Source organism: Mirounga leonina, unplaced genomic scaffold, assembly GCF_011800145.1.
Source record: "Mirounga leonina isolate KUSES-001 unplaced genomic scaffold, KU_Mleo_1.0 Mir_151, whole genome shotgun sequence".
In the NCBI taxonomy this organism is placed as follows: domain Eukaryota; kingdom Metazoa; phylum Chordata; class Mammalia; order Carnivora; family Phocidae; genus Mirounga; species Mirounga leonina.
Genome location: NW_023270377.1, coordinates 71,437,383 through 71,452,575, shown reverse-complemented (window position 1 = coordinate 71,452,575; position 15,193 = coordinate 71,437,383). Strand labels below are relative to the sequence as shown.

At 37.8% G+C, this 15,193-nt stretch overlaps 1 protein-coding gene across 1 annotated transcript in view; it reads right to left on the bottom strand.

Annotated features, from left to right (window-relative positions):
* CCDC148 (coiled-coil domain containing 148) overlaps positions 1-15,193 on the bottom strand; it is a 235,606-nt gene that overhangs the window by 75,180 nt on the left and 145,233 nt on the right. The window contains exon 11 of the mRNA XM_035007985.1: positions 13,241-13,381. Within this exon, the coding sequence (XP_034863876.1) occupies positions 13,241-13,381 (141 nt within the window). The remainder of the gene's footprint in view (positions 1-13,240; positions 13,382-15,193) is intronic.

Here is a 15,193-nt window from a genome sequence, read left to right as displayed (position 1 = left end):
TAGCATTTTATTGAGAATTTTGGCATCTACATTCATGAGGGATATTGACCTATGGTTTTCTTTTCTACTAGTGTCCTTTTCTGATTTTGGTATCAGGATAATAATGGCCTCAAAAAATGAGTTTGGGAATGTTCTCTCCTCTTCAAATTTTTGGGAAGAGTTTGATAAAGATTGGTGTTAATTGTTCCTTAAATGTTTACTAAAATTCAACAGTGAAGCCACCTGGTCCTAGGCTTTTCTTCATTGGGAGATATTTTATTCCTGATGTAATCTTCTTATTGGTAATTGGTCTATTCAGATTTACTATTTCTTCCTGATTCAGTCTTGGTAATTTGTATGTTTCTAAGAATTTTCCCATTTCTCCTAGGTTGTCCAGTTTTCTGGCATATAAATGTTCATAGTAGCCTCTGATGATCCTTTTCTTGTCTGTGGTATCAGTTGTAATGTCTCCTTACTCATTTATAATTTTGTTCGTTTGGGTCTTCTCTCTTTTTTCCTTAGTTAGTCCACCTAAGGGTTTGTCAATTTTGTTTCTCTTTTCAAGAACCAACTCTTAGTTTGGTTAATTTTTCAATTGTTTTTCTGTTCTCTATTTCTGTTCTAATCTTTATTATTTCCTTTCTTCTGCTAATTTAGGCTCATTTTGTTTTTCTTTTTCTAGTTCCTTAAGGTGTAGAGTTAGGTTGTTTACTTGGGATATTTCTTGCTCCTTAATGTAGGCACTTATTGGTATTAACTTCCCTCTAAGAACTGCTTTTGCTATGTCCCGTAAGTTCTGGTATGGTAAATTTCTATTTTCATTTGTCTAAGAAACTTTATTTCCTCTTTAATTTCTTCTTTGATTCATTGGTTATTCAAGAGAGTATTGTTTAATTTCCATGTCTTTGTGAATCTTCCAGTTTTCCTCTTGTTATTGATTTCTAATTTCATGCCATTGTGGTCAGAGAAGATACTTGGTACAATTTTAACCTTCTTATATTTGCTAAGATTGTTCTGTGGCCTAACATATGGTCTATCCTAGAAAATGTTCCATGTGCACTTAAGAAGAATGTGTATTCTATTGTTGGGTAGAGTGTTTTGTATATGTCTTTTAGTTGCATTTGATCTACAGTATTGTTCAGATCCGCTGTTTCTTTATTGATTCTCTGTTTGGAAATCTATCCATTGTTTAAAGTAGACTATTAAAATGTCCAACTATTATTGTATTACTGTTTATTTCCTCTTTTAGCTTTGTTAGTTTTTGCTTTACATATTAGGTGCTCCAATGTTGGGTGCATAAATATTTACAGTTATATCATCTTGATGTCCTAAACCCTTTATCATTATATAATGACTTTCTTTGCCTATTTTTACCATTCTAAGTTTAAAGTCTATTTTACCTAAAGTAAGTACAGCTACTTTGGGAGTTTTATTTGTTTATTTAGTTTTTTATTGTTTGGTTGGTTGGCTTTGGTTATCATTTGCTTGAAATTTCTCTATCCATCCCTTCACTCTCAGTCTATATGTATCCTTAAGGCTAAAAAGAGTCTCTTATAGGCAGCATATTGTTGGGTCTGGTTTTTTTATTTTTTTATTAAATCCATTCAGCCATTATATGTCTTTTGATTGGGGAATTTAATCTGTTTACATTTAGAGTAATTTTTGATAGGTAAGAACTTACTATTGTCATTTTGTTAATTGTTTTCTGGTTATTTTGTAGAGCCATTGTTCCTTGTTTCTTATCTTTCTCATTTTTTTTGAGTTTCGATGTCTTGGTATTGATATGCTTTGACTTCTTTATCATGTTCTTTTGTGTAATTACTACAAGATTTTCCTTTGTGGTTATCATGAGGCTTACATAAAATATATTAAATTTATTTATTATTTTATTTTTTTAAAGATTTTATTTATTTATTTGTCAGGGAGAGAGAGAGAACAAGCACAAGCAGGGGAAGCGGCAGGCAGAGAGAGAAGCAGGCTCCCTGCTGAGTAGAGAGCCTGATGTGGGATGCTGGGATTATGACCTGAGCCAAAGGCAGACGCTTAACCGACTGAGCCCCCAAGGTGTCCCTATTAAATTTATATTAAACCTATTTTAAACTGAAAATGACTTAACTTCAATAGAACTAATATATTTTACACATTTACTTCTTTTCTCCCTCATACTTTAGGTTATTGCTGTTATAATTTACATGTGTTTTCTTTGCATTGTGTAACTAATAACAGATAATTGTATTGATTTTTTCCATATTTTTTTAACTTTTAAACTAGAATTGTGAGTTATGAACCACTATTACCATATTGTAGAATCTAACAATGACTATATATTTACCATTGCCAGTGAAATTTATGCTACTTTTTTTGTGTTTTTATGATGTTAATTAGCATTCTTTTCTTCCACTCAAGAATTCTCTTTAGTATTTCTTGTAAGGCAAGTCTGGTAGTAATGAACTCCCTCAGCTTTTGTTGTTTGGGAGTCTTTATTCCTCCATTTCTGAAGGACAGCATCACTGGGTACAAAACTCTTAATTGACAGTTATTTGCTTTCCATTTTTTTGAATGTCATCCCATTGTCTCCTGGCCTGAAATGTTTGTATTGAGAAATCCACCTATAGTCTTATCAGTTCCCTTATATGTAATTTCTCTCTTTTTTCTTGATGCTCTTAAAATTCATTGTCTTTGACTTTTGACAATTTATTTATCATGTGTCTCAGTGTAGCCCTATTTTGGTTCAACCTATTTGGGGTCTTTTGGGACTCATGGATCTGGATGTTCATCTCTCTTCCCAGGTTTGAGAAGTTTTTAGCCATTATTGCTTTAAATATATTTTCTGTCCCTTTCTTCTTCTGTTTTCATTTTGGAATTCCCATAATGTGAGTATTATTTCTTTTCATCATATCCCATAACTTCCATAGGCTTTCTTTATTCTTTTTCATCTTTTCCTTTTTCTCCTCTAACTAGGTGGTTTCTAACGTCCTATCCTCTCCGTTGCTGAATCTTTCTTTTGCATGGTGGAGTCTACTTCTGAAACATTCTGTTGAGTTCTTCAGTTCAGTTGCTGTGTTTTTAACTTGAGAATTCCTGTTTGTTTTGGTTTGGGTTTTTTTGGTTTGTTTGTTGTTTTTATTTATTTATTTATTTTTTAAGATTTTATTTATTTATTTGACAGAGAGAGACACAGCAAGAGAAGGAACACAAGCGGGGGAGGGGGTGGTGGGAGAGGGAGAAGCAGGCTTCCTGCAAAGCAGGGAGCCCAATGTGGGGCTTGATCCCAGGACCCTGGGATCATGACCTGACCTGAAGGTGATGCTTAACAACTGAGCCACCCAGGCACCTCTGTTTTTGGGGTTTTTTTTTTTTGTGTTTTGTTTTGTTTTGTTTTTTTGATGGTTGCCATATCCTTGTTGAGCTTCTCATTTTGCTTATGCACTGTTTTCCTAATTTTGTTTAGTTGTCTGTATTTTCTTGTACTTCACTAAACTCCCTTAAGAGGATTATTCTGAATTTCTTCTTCGAGAGTTCATAGATCTCCCTATCTTTAGGGCCAGTTATTAGAGTTTTATTAGTTTCTTTTGGTGGTGTCTTATTTATGTGATTCCTTATGTTGGTTTCTGTGCATTTTTGTAATGGAGCTTCTCTTGCAGACTTTATAGATTTGCTTTGGCAGAGACAGTTCTTCACCAGTCAGCTCAGTTTGGGTTTCTGAGTGTGTCTACTGGTAATGTCTTTGGGCAGGTGGGGCTTACTATTATGGCCTATTTTGGGGTGAGAGAACTATTCAAGCTCTGAGGACAGGGATGGGGGTGTGCCGTTGACTGAGAACATTTAAATAGGACTTCTGGCTTGGTTCCCTATACAAGTGAGGCTGTAGGATGGGCTCCACAGTTATTTGAATTCTCTGGTCAGGCTTACCAGATGGTTGGGACTGGATACATTATTCAGTAATAGATGGAGCTATGAATTAGCTTCCCTGCACTGTCAGGGCAGCAGGACAGGGCCCTGTACAGCTCCTTGCCTGGAGAACCAAATCTGTCCTGACTATGCACTGAATTCCCTGGTCAAATGAGGCCACCAGTTTACTTTGCAGATGAGGGAAGCCACAGGATGTTCAAGTGCCACTATATGCAGGGCTGTTGAATCATCTATGCAACTTCTCATGTGCTCTGGTTAGGTTCCCTGGTTGGACAGGCTAAAGGTTATATATAACAATAATCAGGGCTATGAATTAAATCCCCTTCCCTGACACAGTGGGAGAAGCAGCTCTAAAACTGTGTCTTATCTTAACTAAAGTCAACCCCCACCACAAGTTCCCTGGCTACTGCCTTTGCTCTGCAAACCATCAGCTCTGCTGCCCTTCTCTCAACTCGAATACCAGTAGGCCACACAGCTTTCAGGTGTTTTCACCAGCCCTTCTGGTCAGATGAGGCTGGAAGACACTTTCCACAGTAGATCGGCTGTGTCTTAGCTCCCTTGCCTGAATGTGAAGGAGGGGATGCTCCTGGCTGCACTCAAATGCCCAAACAGGCTCTCTAGTTGGGAAGGTCCAGGAGCTACCCTCTGACTTGTCTATGAATGAATCCTCCTGCCTGTGCATAGCACAGGAAGCTTCCATGCTCCGTACTGGCTTTGTTCTGGGGCTATCCGCTCTGTCTACCCACCTCTCAGTTCAAGTGTCACTGGACCACACAGCTTCCAGAAATTGTTACAATCCCTTTTGGTTAAATGCGGCTCTAAGGTACTTTCCATAGTGGGTGGGGCTGTGACTCAGCACCTTGACTGGACGTGGGTAAACCAGGCTCTAAGGTGGGCAAAACTATTTGAGGATCCAAATTAGGCAGATCTGTACCCACAACTTGGTACTGCTGATGAGCAAAACTGCTATTGTGATTACTCTTTGGACACTGTGGGTATGAACTCAGTTTGCCAAGATCTGTGTGCTGGTTGTTGCAAGCCCCACCCCTAACCTTCTCCATCACAGATCCCTAAGTAGCTGGGCCCCTGCAGATTCTTCTGCACTCCCTGATGTATGAGATCAGAGGAGGGGCTCCCACAACGTGACCCACAATGCTAGAGGAGGCTGGTCATCCCCTCTGGCCTTTTTCCACTAGAGGAACTGGAGACTCAAGGGAGACCTCTCTGTGTGATGCTGCACTGTCCTGGAGGAGCAATGCATTGTCAATGTCTAGCCCCTTTTCTTACCCTTCTCATGCAGTCTGTTGTAGTCTCTGGTGCAGGGAGCAGCTTCAACCTCACCCCACATTCTAGGATTCTCCCAGTGGTGTCTTGTTCTTGAATAGATGTTAGTTGTTTAGATGAAGTCAGTATGATCTATGTTACCATCCTGGTGACATCACCTAGAAATTTTTACTTTTAAAAGACAGTTGAAACTAGAAAAATGAGCTTCTTGGACTACCATCCTACCTTTATGTCACCTGCTGATTAATATACTGAGAGTTAACTCTACATTCAGTCTCATATTAGAATGTTAAAATCAGTTAATAAGCTTATGTTAATGTCCATTTCTAAATTTTAATAACAAAATAAGGAACATTATGAATATTTTTAAATGATATGATCTTTGATTTCTTTTGGATAATTAAACCTCCCATATTACATTAATTTCTTAAATAATATTATTCAGAGGACTAAAATTAAAAATTCAGAAAACAAACTCTGAACCCCAGGTAATTTGGAGTCATTTTTACATAAAATATACTTTAACTATCTTCTCCTTCTGATGATTATAATATCCTGATAGTTACTTTACTCACTAGGTTTTATAGCTCCCTAGTTGGGATATTGTGTCAGATTCCCCAAAAAAAGACCAATAATTAAAGGACAAACACCTCCTCAAATGTTTACTGCAACTTCACACTTCTAGGAATTAGTAATTGAGAGAACCACAAAACTGCGTGTGGGAAGTAGTTTAACAGATTGGACCTCAGCCAGATGGGGATACTTTGGCTTTAGTAGCAGGTGGTTCCTTTAAAAAGAGGATGTTTGCAAGTGAGAGGTTTAGGTGAGTGTATGTTAGAGCAGAGATCAAACTGGAGTTCAGAGAGTTTCAAAGACATATTTTCAAGGTCCAAGGCATCAGAGTTTTTATATTCCATATTCTCCATTTTATGAAAATGTAAAAAAGTGCCTTAAGCCTATTTTAGATAACCTGAATGTCATTGCATTACTGTGTTGCTGAGTGCTGCCATAGCATTTTTGTAAGTTCACAATTCAGTTGGTCCCCAGTGATACATTACATAAATTTACAGTATTTATATCTTAAGTCATTTTAGTCTAAGTGGGATCCAGTTAGATCACTATCTCTCTTTTACACACACACACACACACACACCACTCCTTTAAGCAGTCAGGGGAGGTTTTCCAGGCAGCTCTGATCTTAAAGGTACTTTTTCCCACTACTTAAGTCCTCAAATCTATATCCCCCACCCTCTGCAATAGCAAAGCATTCACTGGAAATAAAAGGCAATCAGTCACAGGCATTTGAAGGAAATTGCACAGGACAGTTCTATATCCTGTAGTTCCTGCAGTGCACAAATGCATACAGTAGCAATTAAAAGCCTAAAAAAAAAAGAAAAAAATTAATAGAGAGTTGATGAACCTTATTGGAGTCAATCAGGGCAAAAGGTTCATATACTAAGGCCTGAACTTTGATCAACTGTAGCAAAACTAATAACCTTTATTGACATAAGAGGAGTCACACTAGGAAGCAATCAGACTAGCATGGGCCATCATGTGAGGATAGATACCCAAACTATGGTTTGCTGATACAGGACCAGGAAATAAGAGAAGAGGAGGTCTAGGCATGTATGAAGGCAAAGGCACTAACCTAAACTCTCTAAGTGATCAGTACCCACTGAGAAAGGCAGGAAAGTCACACTGTAATTATGTGTGTGTGTATGTACCTACGCAAATATATCCATTTGTAAATACTGCATATATATGCATATATATTTAATTTACTATATGTAGTCATGATTAATTTAACTAATTGCAAACTCTATATAGTTCACTCCATTTTGTATTTTTAATTTTTCTCTATTAACCCTTTTGTTCTACTCATAAAGTTTGAAGCTAAAAGAAACCCTTCTTTTTCGTAAGAAGTTCTACTAACCTAACTAAGAATTGCATATTATCTTTGTGGTGGAGCAGGTAAACACATCCCTTTAAAAAGATACCCAGAGTGGCACCCGGGTGGCTAAGTTGGTTAAGTGTCCAACTCTTGATCTCAGCTCAGACCTTGATCTTAGGGTCATGAGTTCAAACCTGACATTGGGCTCCACGCTGGGTGTGGAGCCTACTTAAAATAGATAGATGATTGATAGATAGATATCAGAAAAGGGGCTGTTTGTTTGAGTAGGGTGACCTCTTACAATTGCATGAAGGACTGGGTATAATGTGTGTCACATTAAAGACACTTAGTACCTACTTACTGAATAAATGAATACATACATGGATGAATAATCATCCTAAATAGGACCTTTAGTGATCCCTTTGGGTTTATATACAATCTTACTGTCAATATATCTTACTGGGAGCTGATACAACTATTCTATGGTGGTGAGAAGTAAAGAGGAGATTTTCCTGAGCCTAAATGGGTGGGTTTGGTCCAGTGGTGGAAGTATTAGGAATGCCAAGTTCCTAAGTAGTTTTATCAGCCTGCTTCCTGCCAAGAGAATTTTGGGGGGTCCATGAGCCTCCTTTCACTTCATATTCACTCTTTCCCTTTCAGTCTAAGCTGGCAGTGTTTCTGATAAAATTTTCTCAAGAACCAAGTGAGCCTTTGCAGATTTTATGGGGATTCACTCCATTAGACAAAAGCCACACACCCACAGGTCTTTTTGAGATAATCCTTTCTCTGTCTCTTAGTTTTCTATTGAGGTGGCTGAGCAAAATTGCCCTTAAACTTCCCAGGGGCTTTCTAGCTTGAGATCTATGAGAAACACCCTTAATCTCTTGGAAGGGTCTTTTATATGACTGAATACTCTGACCCTGTGATCTTTTCAAGGCTATAACAAAGGACTGTATAGTCACACTTTCAGCCTTTTCTCTATGGCATGATGGCGGCAATAATCTCTTAACTCTGGAGTCTTTTGCCATTTAGATAGGTTGAGAATTTCCCAAAGCATCAAATCTCTCCTTTTTGCTGTAAGTAGCAAAAAACCCTAGTGACATGTTCAACACTTCAGAAATCTTCTTAGCTCATCACATATGAAGTTCATTACTCAGGAATGTTTTCCACCGAACTGCAGCACAGAATTAATTCCTTAGGCTTCCTGTCACCACTTAACAGTGACCCTTTCTCCAGTTTTGAAGAATATGTTCATCACTTCCTTTTGAGACTCAGCAGCCACATCTTCAACATCCTCTACTAAATCAGTTCAAGGCATTCTAGTCTTTTTTCTATCATGTTCCTAAAATTCTTCTTGCTTCTTCCCACTTCCCAATTCCAAAGCCACTTCCACATTTTCAGGTATTTGTTACAGCAACAATTCACTTCTAAATACCAAAAACTGTACTAGTTTTTTAATTGCTGTGTGACAAATTACCACAAATTTAGCAGCTTAAAACAACACTTACTTATGAGCTCAGACTCCTATAAATCAGAAGTCCAGCATGGTGTCCCTGGACTCTCTGCCCACGACACCACAAGAATGAAGTCAAGGTGCCGAGAAAACTGAGTTCTCACCTGGAAGCTTTAGAGGAAAATATGCTTCCAAGCTCATTCTTGTTTTGGCAGAATTCAGTTCCTTACAGTTGTAGGACTACAGGTTACAGGTTCCCATTTCTCTTCTGGCTGTCAGCCAGGGCCACTCTCAGCTGCTAGAGTCCACCCACATCCCTTGCCATGTGACCTCCTCAATCTCCAAGCCAAAATATTCAGTCATGTCCTTTTCATGCTTTAAATCTCTGATGACCCCTCTTGTGACAAGCCAAAGAAAACTCTGTATTTTTAAAGGGCTCATGGGATTAGGTCAAGTCCTTCCAGGTAATCTCTCTTTCTCAAGGTTGTCTGTGCCATATAATAAAATCTAACCCACGGTAGTTACGATCCTGGTGATTATATTGGGTATGTATCCCAGGAGGGCAGGAAATCTTGGGGCCCATCTTAGAAGCCTGCCTATCACAGGTGTGATTCATTGTCCCCTTTAAGTCCCAACAATACTGAAGAAGTAGAATTTATAGTCTGGGGATTTATTTTTTATCATTCTTCAGTATCTACCTACCCCCACCCCCCCGCAATTCTTAGCTCTTTAGATCAGTATATTATTAGATTAAGAAACACTGGGGAAGGAATTTCATGGTAAATTGCTCTCATAAGAACCCACAGATTCCCACACTGAGAAAATAGCTTTGATCTGAATTGAGAAGATACTCTGGGTTCCCTCCTAAGCACAGAGCTTCTTGAATCTTCTGGGAAACAGTACTGGTCTAGCCCTCTAGCCTGCATTCTTTTATAATAGCCTACCCTCTTTTATTTTAGACTGTTTCTGCTGCCCCTGGTTATCTGTAGGATGAATGTAATTCTGAGTATTTGCCACATCACCTGAGGTCAAGGGGGACAACATAAGTGCCAAGGTTCTACTGATGCCTGGGTCTATTGATATTTACTGATAAAATGTCACTTGAGGCTAAGAGATCACAAAACGATAGATTTCTCCCCAGAAACATCTCAGAGGTAAGACTGAAGGTCACATGGATGGTGGGCCATGGCTGGTGGAGTTATTCTGACTTTCCTGATGATGCTTCCTGTCCCTCAGGTGTACAGTGTGGGGGCTTCAATGCTAGATTAGGAACTTGTAAAATTGGGAGAGAAATGTATATGCTAGAGCAAGGAAGGAATATGTCTCCTTTTAATGTGAGCCTTGCTTGAAATCTCTATTTTGGGAGTGAGGCTGAAACTATCCTTGCTTTGATCCCATAGAACTCCAGGCATCAAGCAGCAAAAAACCTCCTAAAACGCCATGATGCAGAGTAGTTTTTATGTTATTCAAGCCACCCAAAATGCTACATCTAGTGAAAGGGTGGTACTGGGACCAATATTACGTATCAGGCATTTTAAGGTTCACCTAGCACAGTAATTTTGTTTCTTACAATAGCTCCTAGGGATAGTTTATGGAAAGACATTATTCTTTGATTTTATCATGACAATAATATCAAAAGTGGAGAGATGCTTCTGAAATATTACCATTAGCACCTAACAGCCTATGAATCAAAACTTACCTTGAGTCTTGATATGAAACTATGAAAACTGAATATTATGTTCAACTCAAGTTTTAAAGCACAGAAGAAAAAGTGATCTAATAATTTAAAGGTCAATTTGAAAAGAGTTGGGCACCTACCAGGGTAAACTTTGGGATACAAATTAAAATGTTATTCCAGCAAAAAGACAGTGTCATTCCCTAAAAGACAAACTGCTGAGAAGAAGAATTAGGAGAAAGATGATCTGTTATTCAGAAATACTCAGGTGGGGTTTTATACACGGAATAGTTTCTCTATCTCTATGGCTGCTAGCTCATGAGAAGAGAAATCCAGGCAGGTGAAACAGTAGATGAGGAAAAACAGAGCACTGGCTAACAAAGCAATCAGTCTCAAGTCAGAGGGAGCTTCTGACCTGAGTAACTATAGGAGGGTTTTGTGAAACTCCTGTTAAACACTAAAGAACTAAAATTTGTCTCCAGCATAGAAAATGTATATGTATAGTATACATATACTATATGTATATAGTATATGTATAAAGGTAGGCAGAACTTTGATCAGTTTGTCTGAGTTGACATAGAAATCTCCTTTCTTACTTTAAACACATAGAAATTTTGGACAAACTATAACACAACAGCACACAAACACACACAATGTCCCAGTGTTGAAGATAAAGATGGAACTCAAAGTCAGAGCAGTAAAATGGAGCCAAAGCCAAAGGGCTCTTGGACAGAACTGGGCCTGAGGCAGGTCTAAGGAGCTGGTGGTTGGGTCTTTAAGATTAGCTGTGAGACTTGTGTATATGGGAGCTGGAATCATGCCACTTAAAAAGAGTAAGAAGTCCTATAGGACTTGTCCATACACAAAATGGGAACGAGACACACCAGGACCACTCCCAGAAAAGTGATAAGGGAGATAACTTTCTGCTTGGGACCAGAGGAGAAAAGGGGTCACCAGCAGAACCCAGGCAGGTGCTGTGCATGAGTGCTAAGCCAGCACCCTCTGCAAGCTCACAGAACAGGTCCCAAATCTCACAGTCAATACACACACTGCTCCTGGGCCAGTAAAATGTATAGGCCCCTAAGCAGAAGTGAACAAAAACTCTCTGTAAAGATGCTCTCACTGTCAGGTCATGGTTCATAAAGGAAAGTACAGTTCACAAAGGAAAAGAGTTTAATAACTTTCATTACTTGATCATTTTAAATTTCCATGAAACCGTAGACACTACAGACCAAATTTAAAGGCAGATGACCAATGAAAGAAAAAATAACTGACAAAAAGAAATAGTATCCAGAATTTATAAAGAACTTTTACAGATTAATAAAGAAAAATAGACAAACAAAAGTACTAATAAGCAATTCACAGAGGAAGAAAATGGCCCAAATAAACATGAGGGGATTTTTCAATCTCCCAAGTGATCAGGAGAATCCAATTTAAAACACCGAGATACTGTTCACGTTCACCAGATTGGCAAAAGTCAAAAAGAAGATTTATAATATCTTATGAACTAAAAACAAAAAACCTTATGAAATTGAGAGCATACAAACTCTACTAGACTGTAATTCTGCTCCTTGTGTACTGTGGAGAGAGCTGGACACACACGCCCAGTCGGCACGTACAAGGCGGCCGCACCAGCACAGTTGCAAGAACAGAACCTCAGAAACGTAAATGTCAACCACTAAGAGAAGGGATGCGTGGCAGCCTCCAGTGAAAGAGTGTACAGCAGTGCAAAGGGGCGGGCTCCATCTCTGTTTATTAATATAGCTATATCTCAAAAGTTTAAGGTTAAATGCTGAAGTACATGCTGCAGAATGATACAGTCTGAAAGTATTCATGAAAAAATTTAAAAGTCACGAACTACATATTAAAAGATGTTAAAAGCAGGGTGCCTGGGTGGCTCAGTCGGTTAAGCATCTGCCTTTGGCTCAGGTCATGATCCCGGGGTCCTTGGATCGAGCCCCTTGATGGACTCCCCACTCAGCAGTGAGTCTGCTTCTCCCTCACTCTCTGCCTCTCTCCCCGGCTTTGCTCTCAGAGTCCTGGGATGGAGCCCCACATCAGGCTTCCTGTTCAGCGGGGAGCCTGCTTCTCCCTCTCCCTCTGTCACTCCCCCTGCTTGTGCTCTCTCACTCTCTCTGTCAAGTCAATAAATAAAATCTTAAAAAAAAAATGTTAAAAGCAATTGATGGCCTGTAAAGATAGGAATAAAATTTATGATCAAGACTGACTTTGAGGAGGTAAGAAGGAAAATGGTTCTGAGTACATCTTCAAGAGAGGGCTTCAACTTTATGTGTAAAATAAAATAAATCTGTGAAAGAATAAAAAAAACATTAACAGTTTCAATGCTAGGTGATGAATACTAATGTGTTTGTTTACACCACAAAAACTGATAAAATAAACAAAAATATCTAAATAAAGATGCCAGATATATTTTTAAAATCCCATCTCAAATTCGGTTTTTTCCTTCCACAGAATATCAGCAATCATTTTGAAGCTGTTAATAAGTGTTGTGATTAATTTTTTGAAAACTGGGAAGCAAATGTTTGCTCAAAAGTAGAGTGATGAATTTGTGTCAGCAAATGAAAAACAATCTAACAAATAATAAGCCAAGAAGTAAATTCTTTAAAGGGCCTTCTGGTATTGCATGAGTTGCTCTGACCTTGGTACAAAGTATTTTACCAGCAAACACCTCTTTTGACACTCAATTGCTACACTGCAGTCAACCAAAATGTTACCCTGGTATCCTCTTGTCCTTGCATGTTCCTACTTAGAACAAGACTTAACAAGTCATAAACCCTAACTTTTCTTTCCCTACAGCATTCCTTCTAATCACAAGTACCTGTGCTCATGCAGGTCAATAAAGTGGATTCTCCTCCATGTCCAATCTTTGAAGCTTAAATGAATTCAAGCAAGACTCCACTAGAACCTTACGAATCTTTCTAAGAACTGCCTATGATGATTCCATGCCAAACACCAAGATCGATCAAAGCTCAGCCAGACAACTAAGCATTCATTCAAACATTCACAGTAATAGCAGAATTCATACTTTCTTTTTCTTCTCTGCTCTTTGTAACAATTCCTTCTCCTTCCATAGCTTCTCTTTCTCCTTCTCCTTTTCTCTTCTCTTGGCAGAAATTTCCATTTCCAGTCTTGCTACCTCTTCCTGGTGGGCTCGCCATTGAAGAACCTGAAATAAATGGAAATTCATTCTAATAACTATACCCAATCAAGTGATTTTACAGACCACAATAAGACTAGGTTCTATATCAAGCAGGTGTCAAAGTTTTTCCAAATACACATTAAAATTCTGAGTGCACATGGGTGTGTGACATGTGCATGATGTGTATGTAAGATGTGTGTGTGTGCTGTGTGTGTGTGTGTGTGTGTATTAGTGTTAAAAAGAGAAAGCAACTTTAAAATCATCTCATTCAGGGATTCTTCACTTAGATTCATGGACTGAGATCCTAGAGTCTGTGAATTGACTTCAAAGAATCTATGAATTCTCATAAATATAATGTAAAAATTTCTCTGTTTTTGCACAGGTGTGTTTTTCTGAAACAACTGTTCCAGTTTCTGGTCAACAGTTTTCAAAAATTCTCAGATGATCCTAAGATCCTAAAAAGTTTAAGAACCACTGATAGATTTCATCCTTCTTATTTTATAAGTGAGGAAAATGAGCCTGAATGAAGATGAAAAAAAAATTTAAGACATTTAAAAGAACTTTCTGGATACTGATCAGTATTATTGGTAGAAGCATAACTGGTACTGCACTTCTAAAGGACACTGGACAATATGTAAATAAATATGTATCAATATAAAATATGCATAGCCTTTGACCCACAACTGCATTTTGGGGAAGTTATTCAAAGAAGACAATCAATTGGATAAGTGCGCAAAAATGTATCCACAGGAGTGTTCACTGTAGTGCTGCTTAAACAGAAAAGTTAGAAAGAGTCTAAATGTCTGGCAACAGGAGATAGCTTAAATTAATTATGGTACGTTCATGCAGTGACTGCCATTGAAAAAGAATGGTCTATACCTATATTCATTGACATAAAAAATGTCCACAACATATTATTAGATGCAAAAAAGCAGGTGCAAAACTACATTAATAGTATGGTCTCCTTAACATAAAATATCATCTATGTATCTATACATAGAAAAAGACTTAGAAGGAGTTTTACCAAAATGATAATACTGGTTATCTCTGAATAACATCATTTCATGAAATTCAAAAAATTTTTTCTTTAAGCCTTTCTGTGCTGAGTGACATTTTTACAATAAATATGTGTTATCTTTGTAGGCAGCAAACCAATGAAACTAACAAAATAGAAACAAACATTTACATGTTCCACATACACTAAGAAAACTAAGAAAGCGAAAGAAGGAAGGTGGAGAAGTGTGCAGAATTCTTTTCAGAAAAGGAAGGAACTAGCATTTCCAATTTAATACCTCATATCTTATGTTTGATATAAGCATGACTCATTATGGTAAACTAGCATTTCCAATTTAATACCTTGTATCTCACATGTTTGATATAAGCATGACTCATTATGGTAATACATAAAATGAGAATAGAATAAATAAAATGTCCTAAAATATAATGAATTAAAGTGACTAAATAATTAAGCTCTTTTTGCACTTTCTTTTTTTTTTCTGTATCACAGTGTTTTATTTATTTATTTATTTTTTAATTTTCTTAAAGTTTCTACTTTTATTATTATTATTATGTTATGGTAATCCCATACATCACATCATTAGTTTTTGATGTAATGTTCCATGATTCACTGTTTGCGTATAACACCCAGTGCTCCATTCAATACGTGCCCTCTTTAATACCCATCACCAGGCTAATCCATCCCCCCACCCCCTCCCCTCTAGAAACCTCAGTTTGTTTCTCAGAGTCCATAGTCTCTCATGGTTCATCTCCCCCTCCGAATCCCCCCCCCTTCATTTTTCCCTTCCTACTATCTTCTTTTTTTTTTTTTTTTAACATATA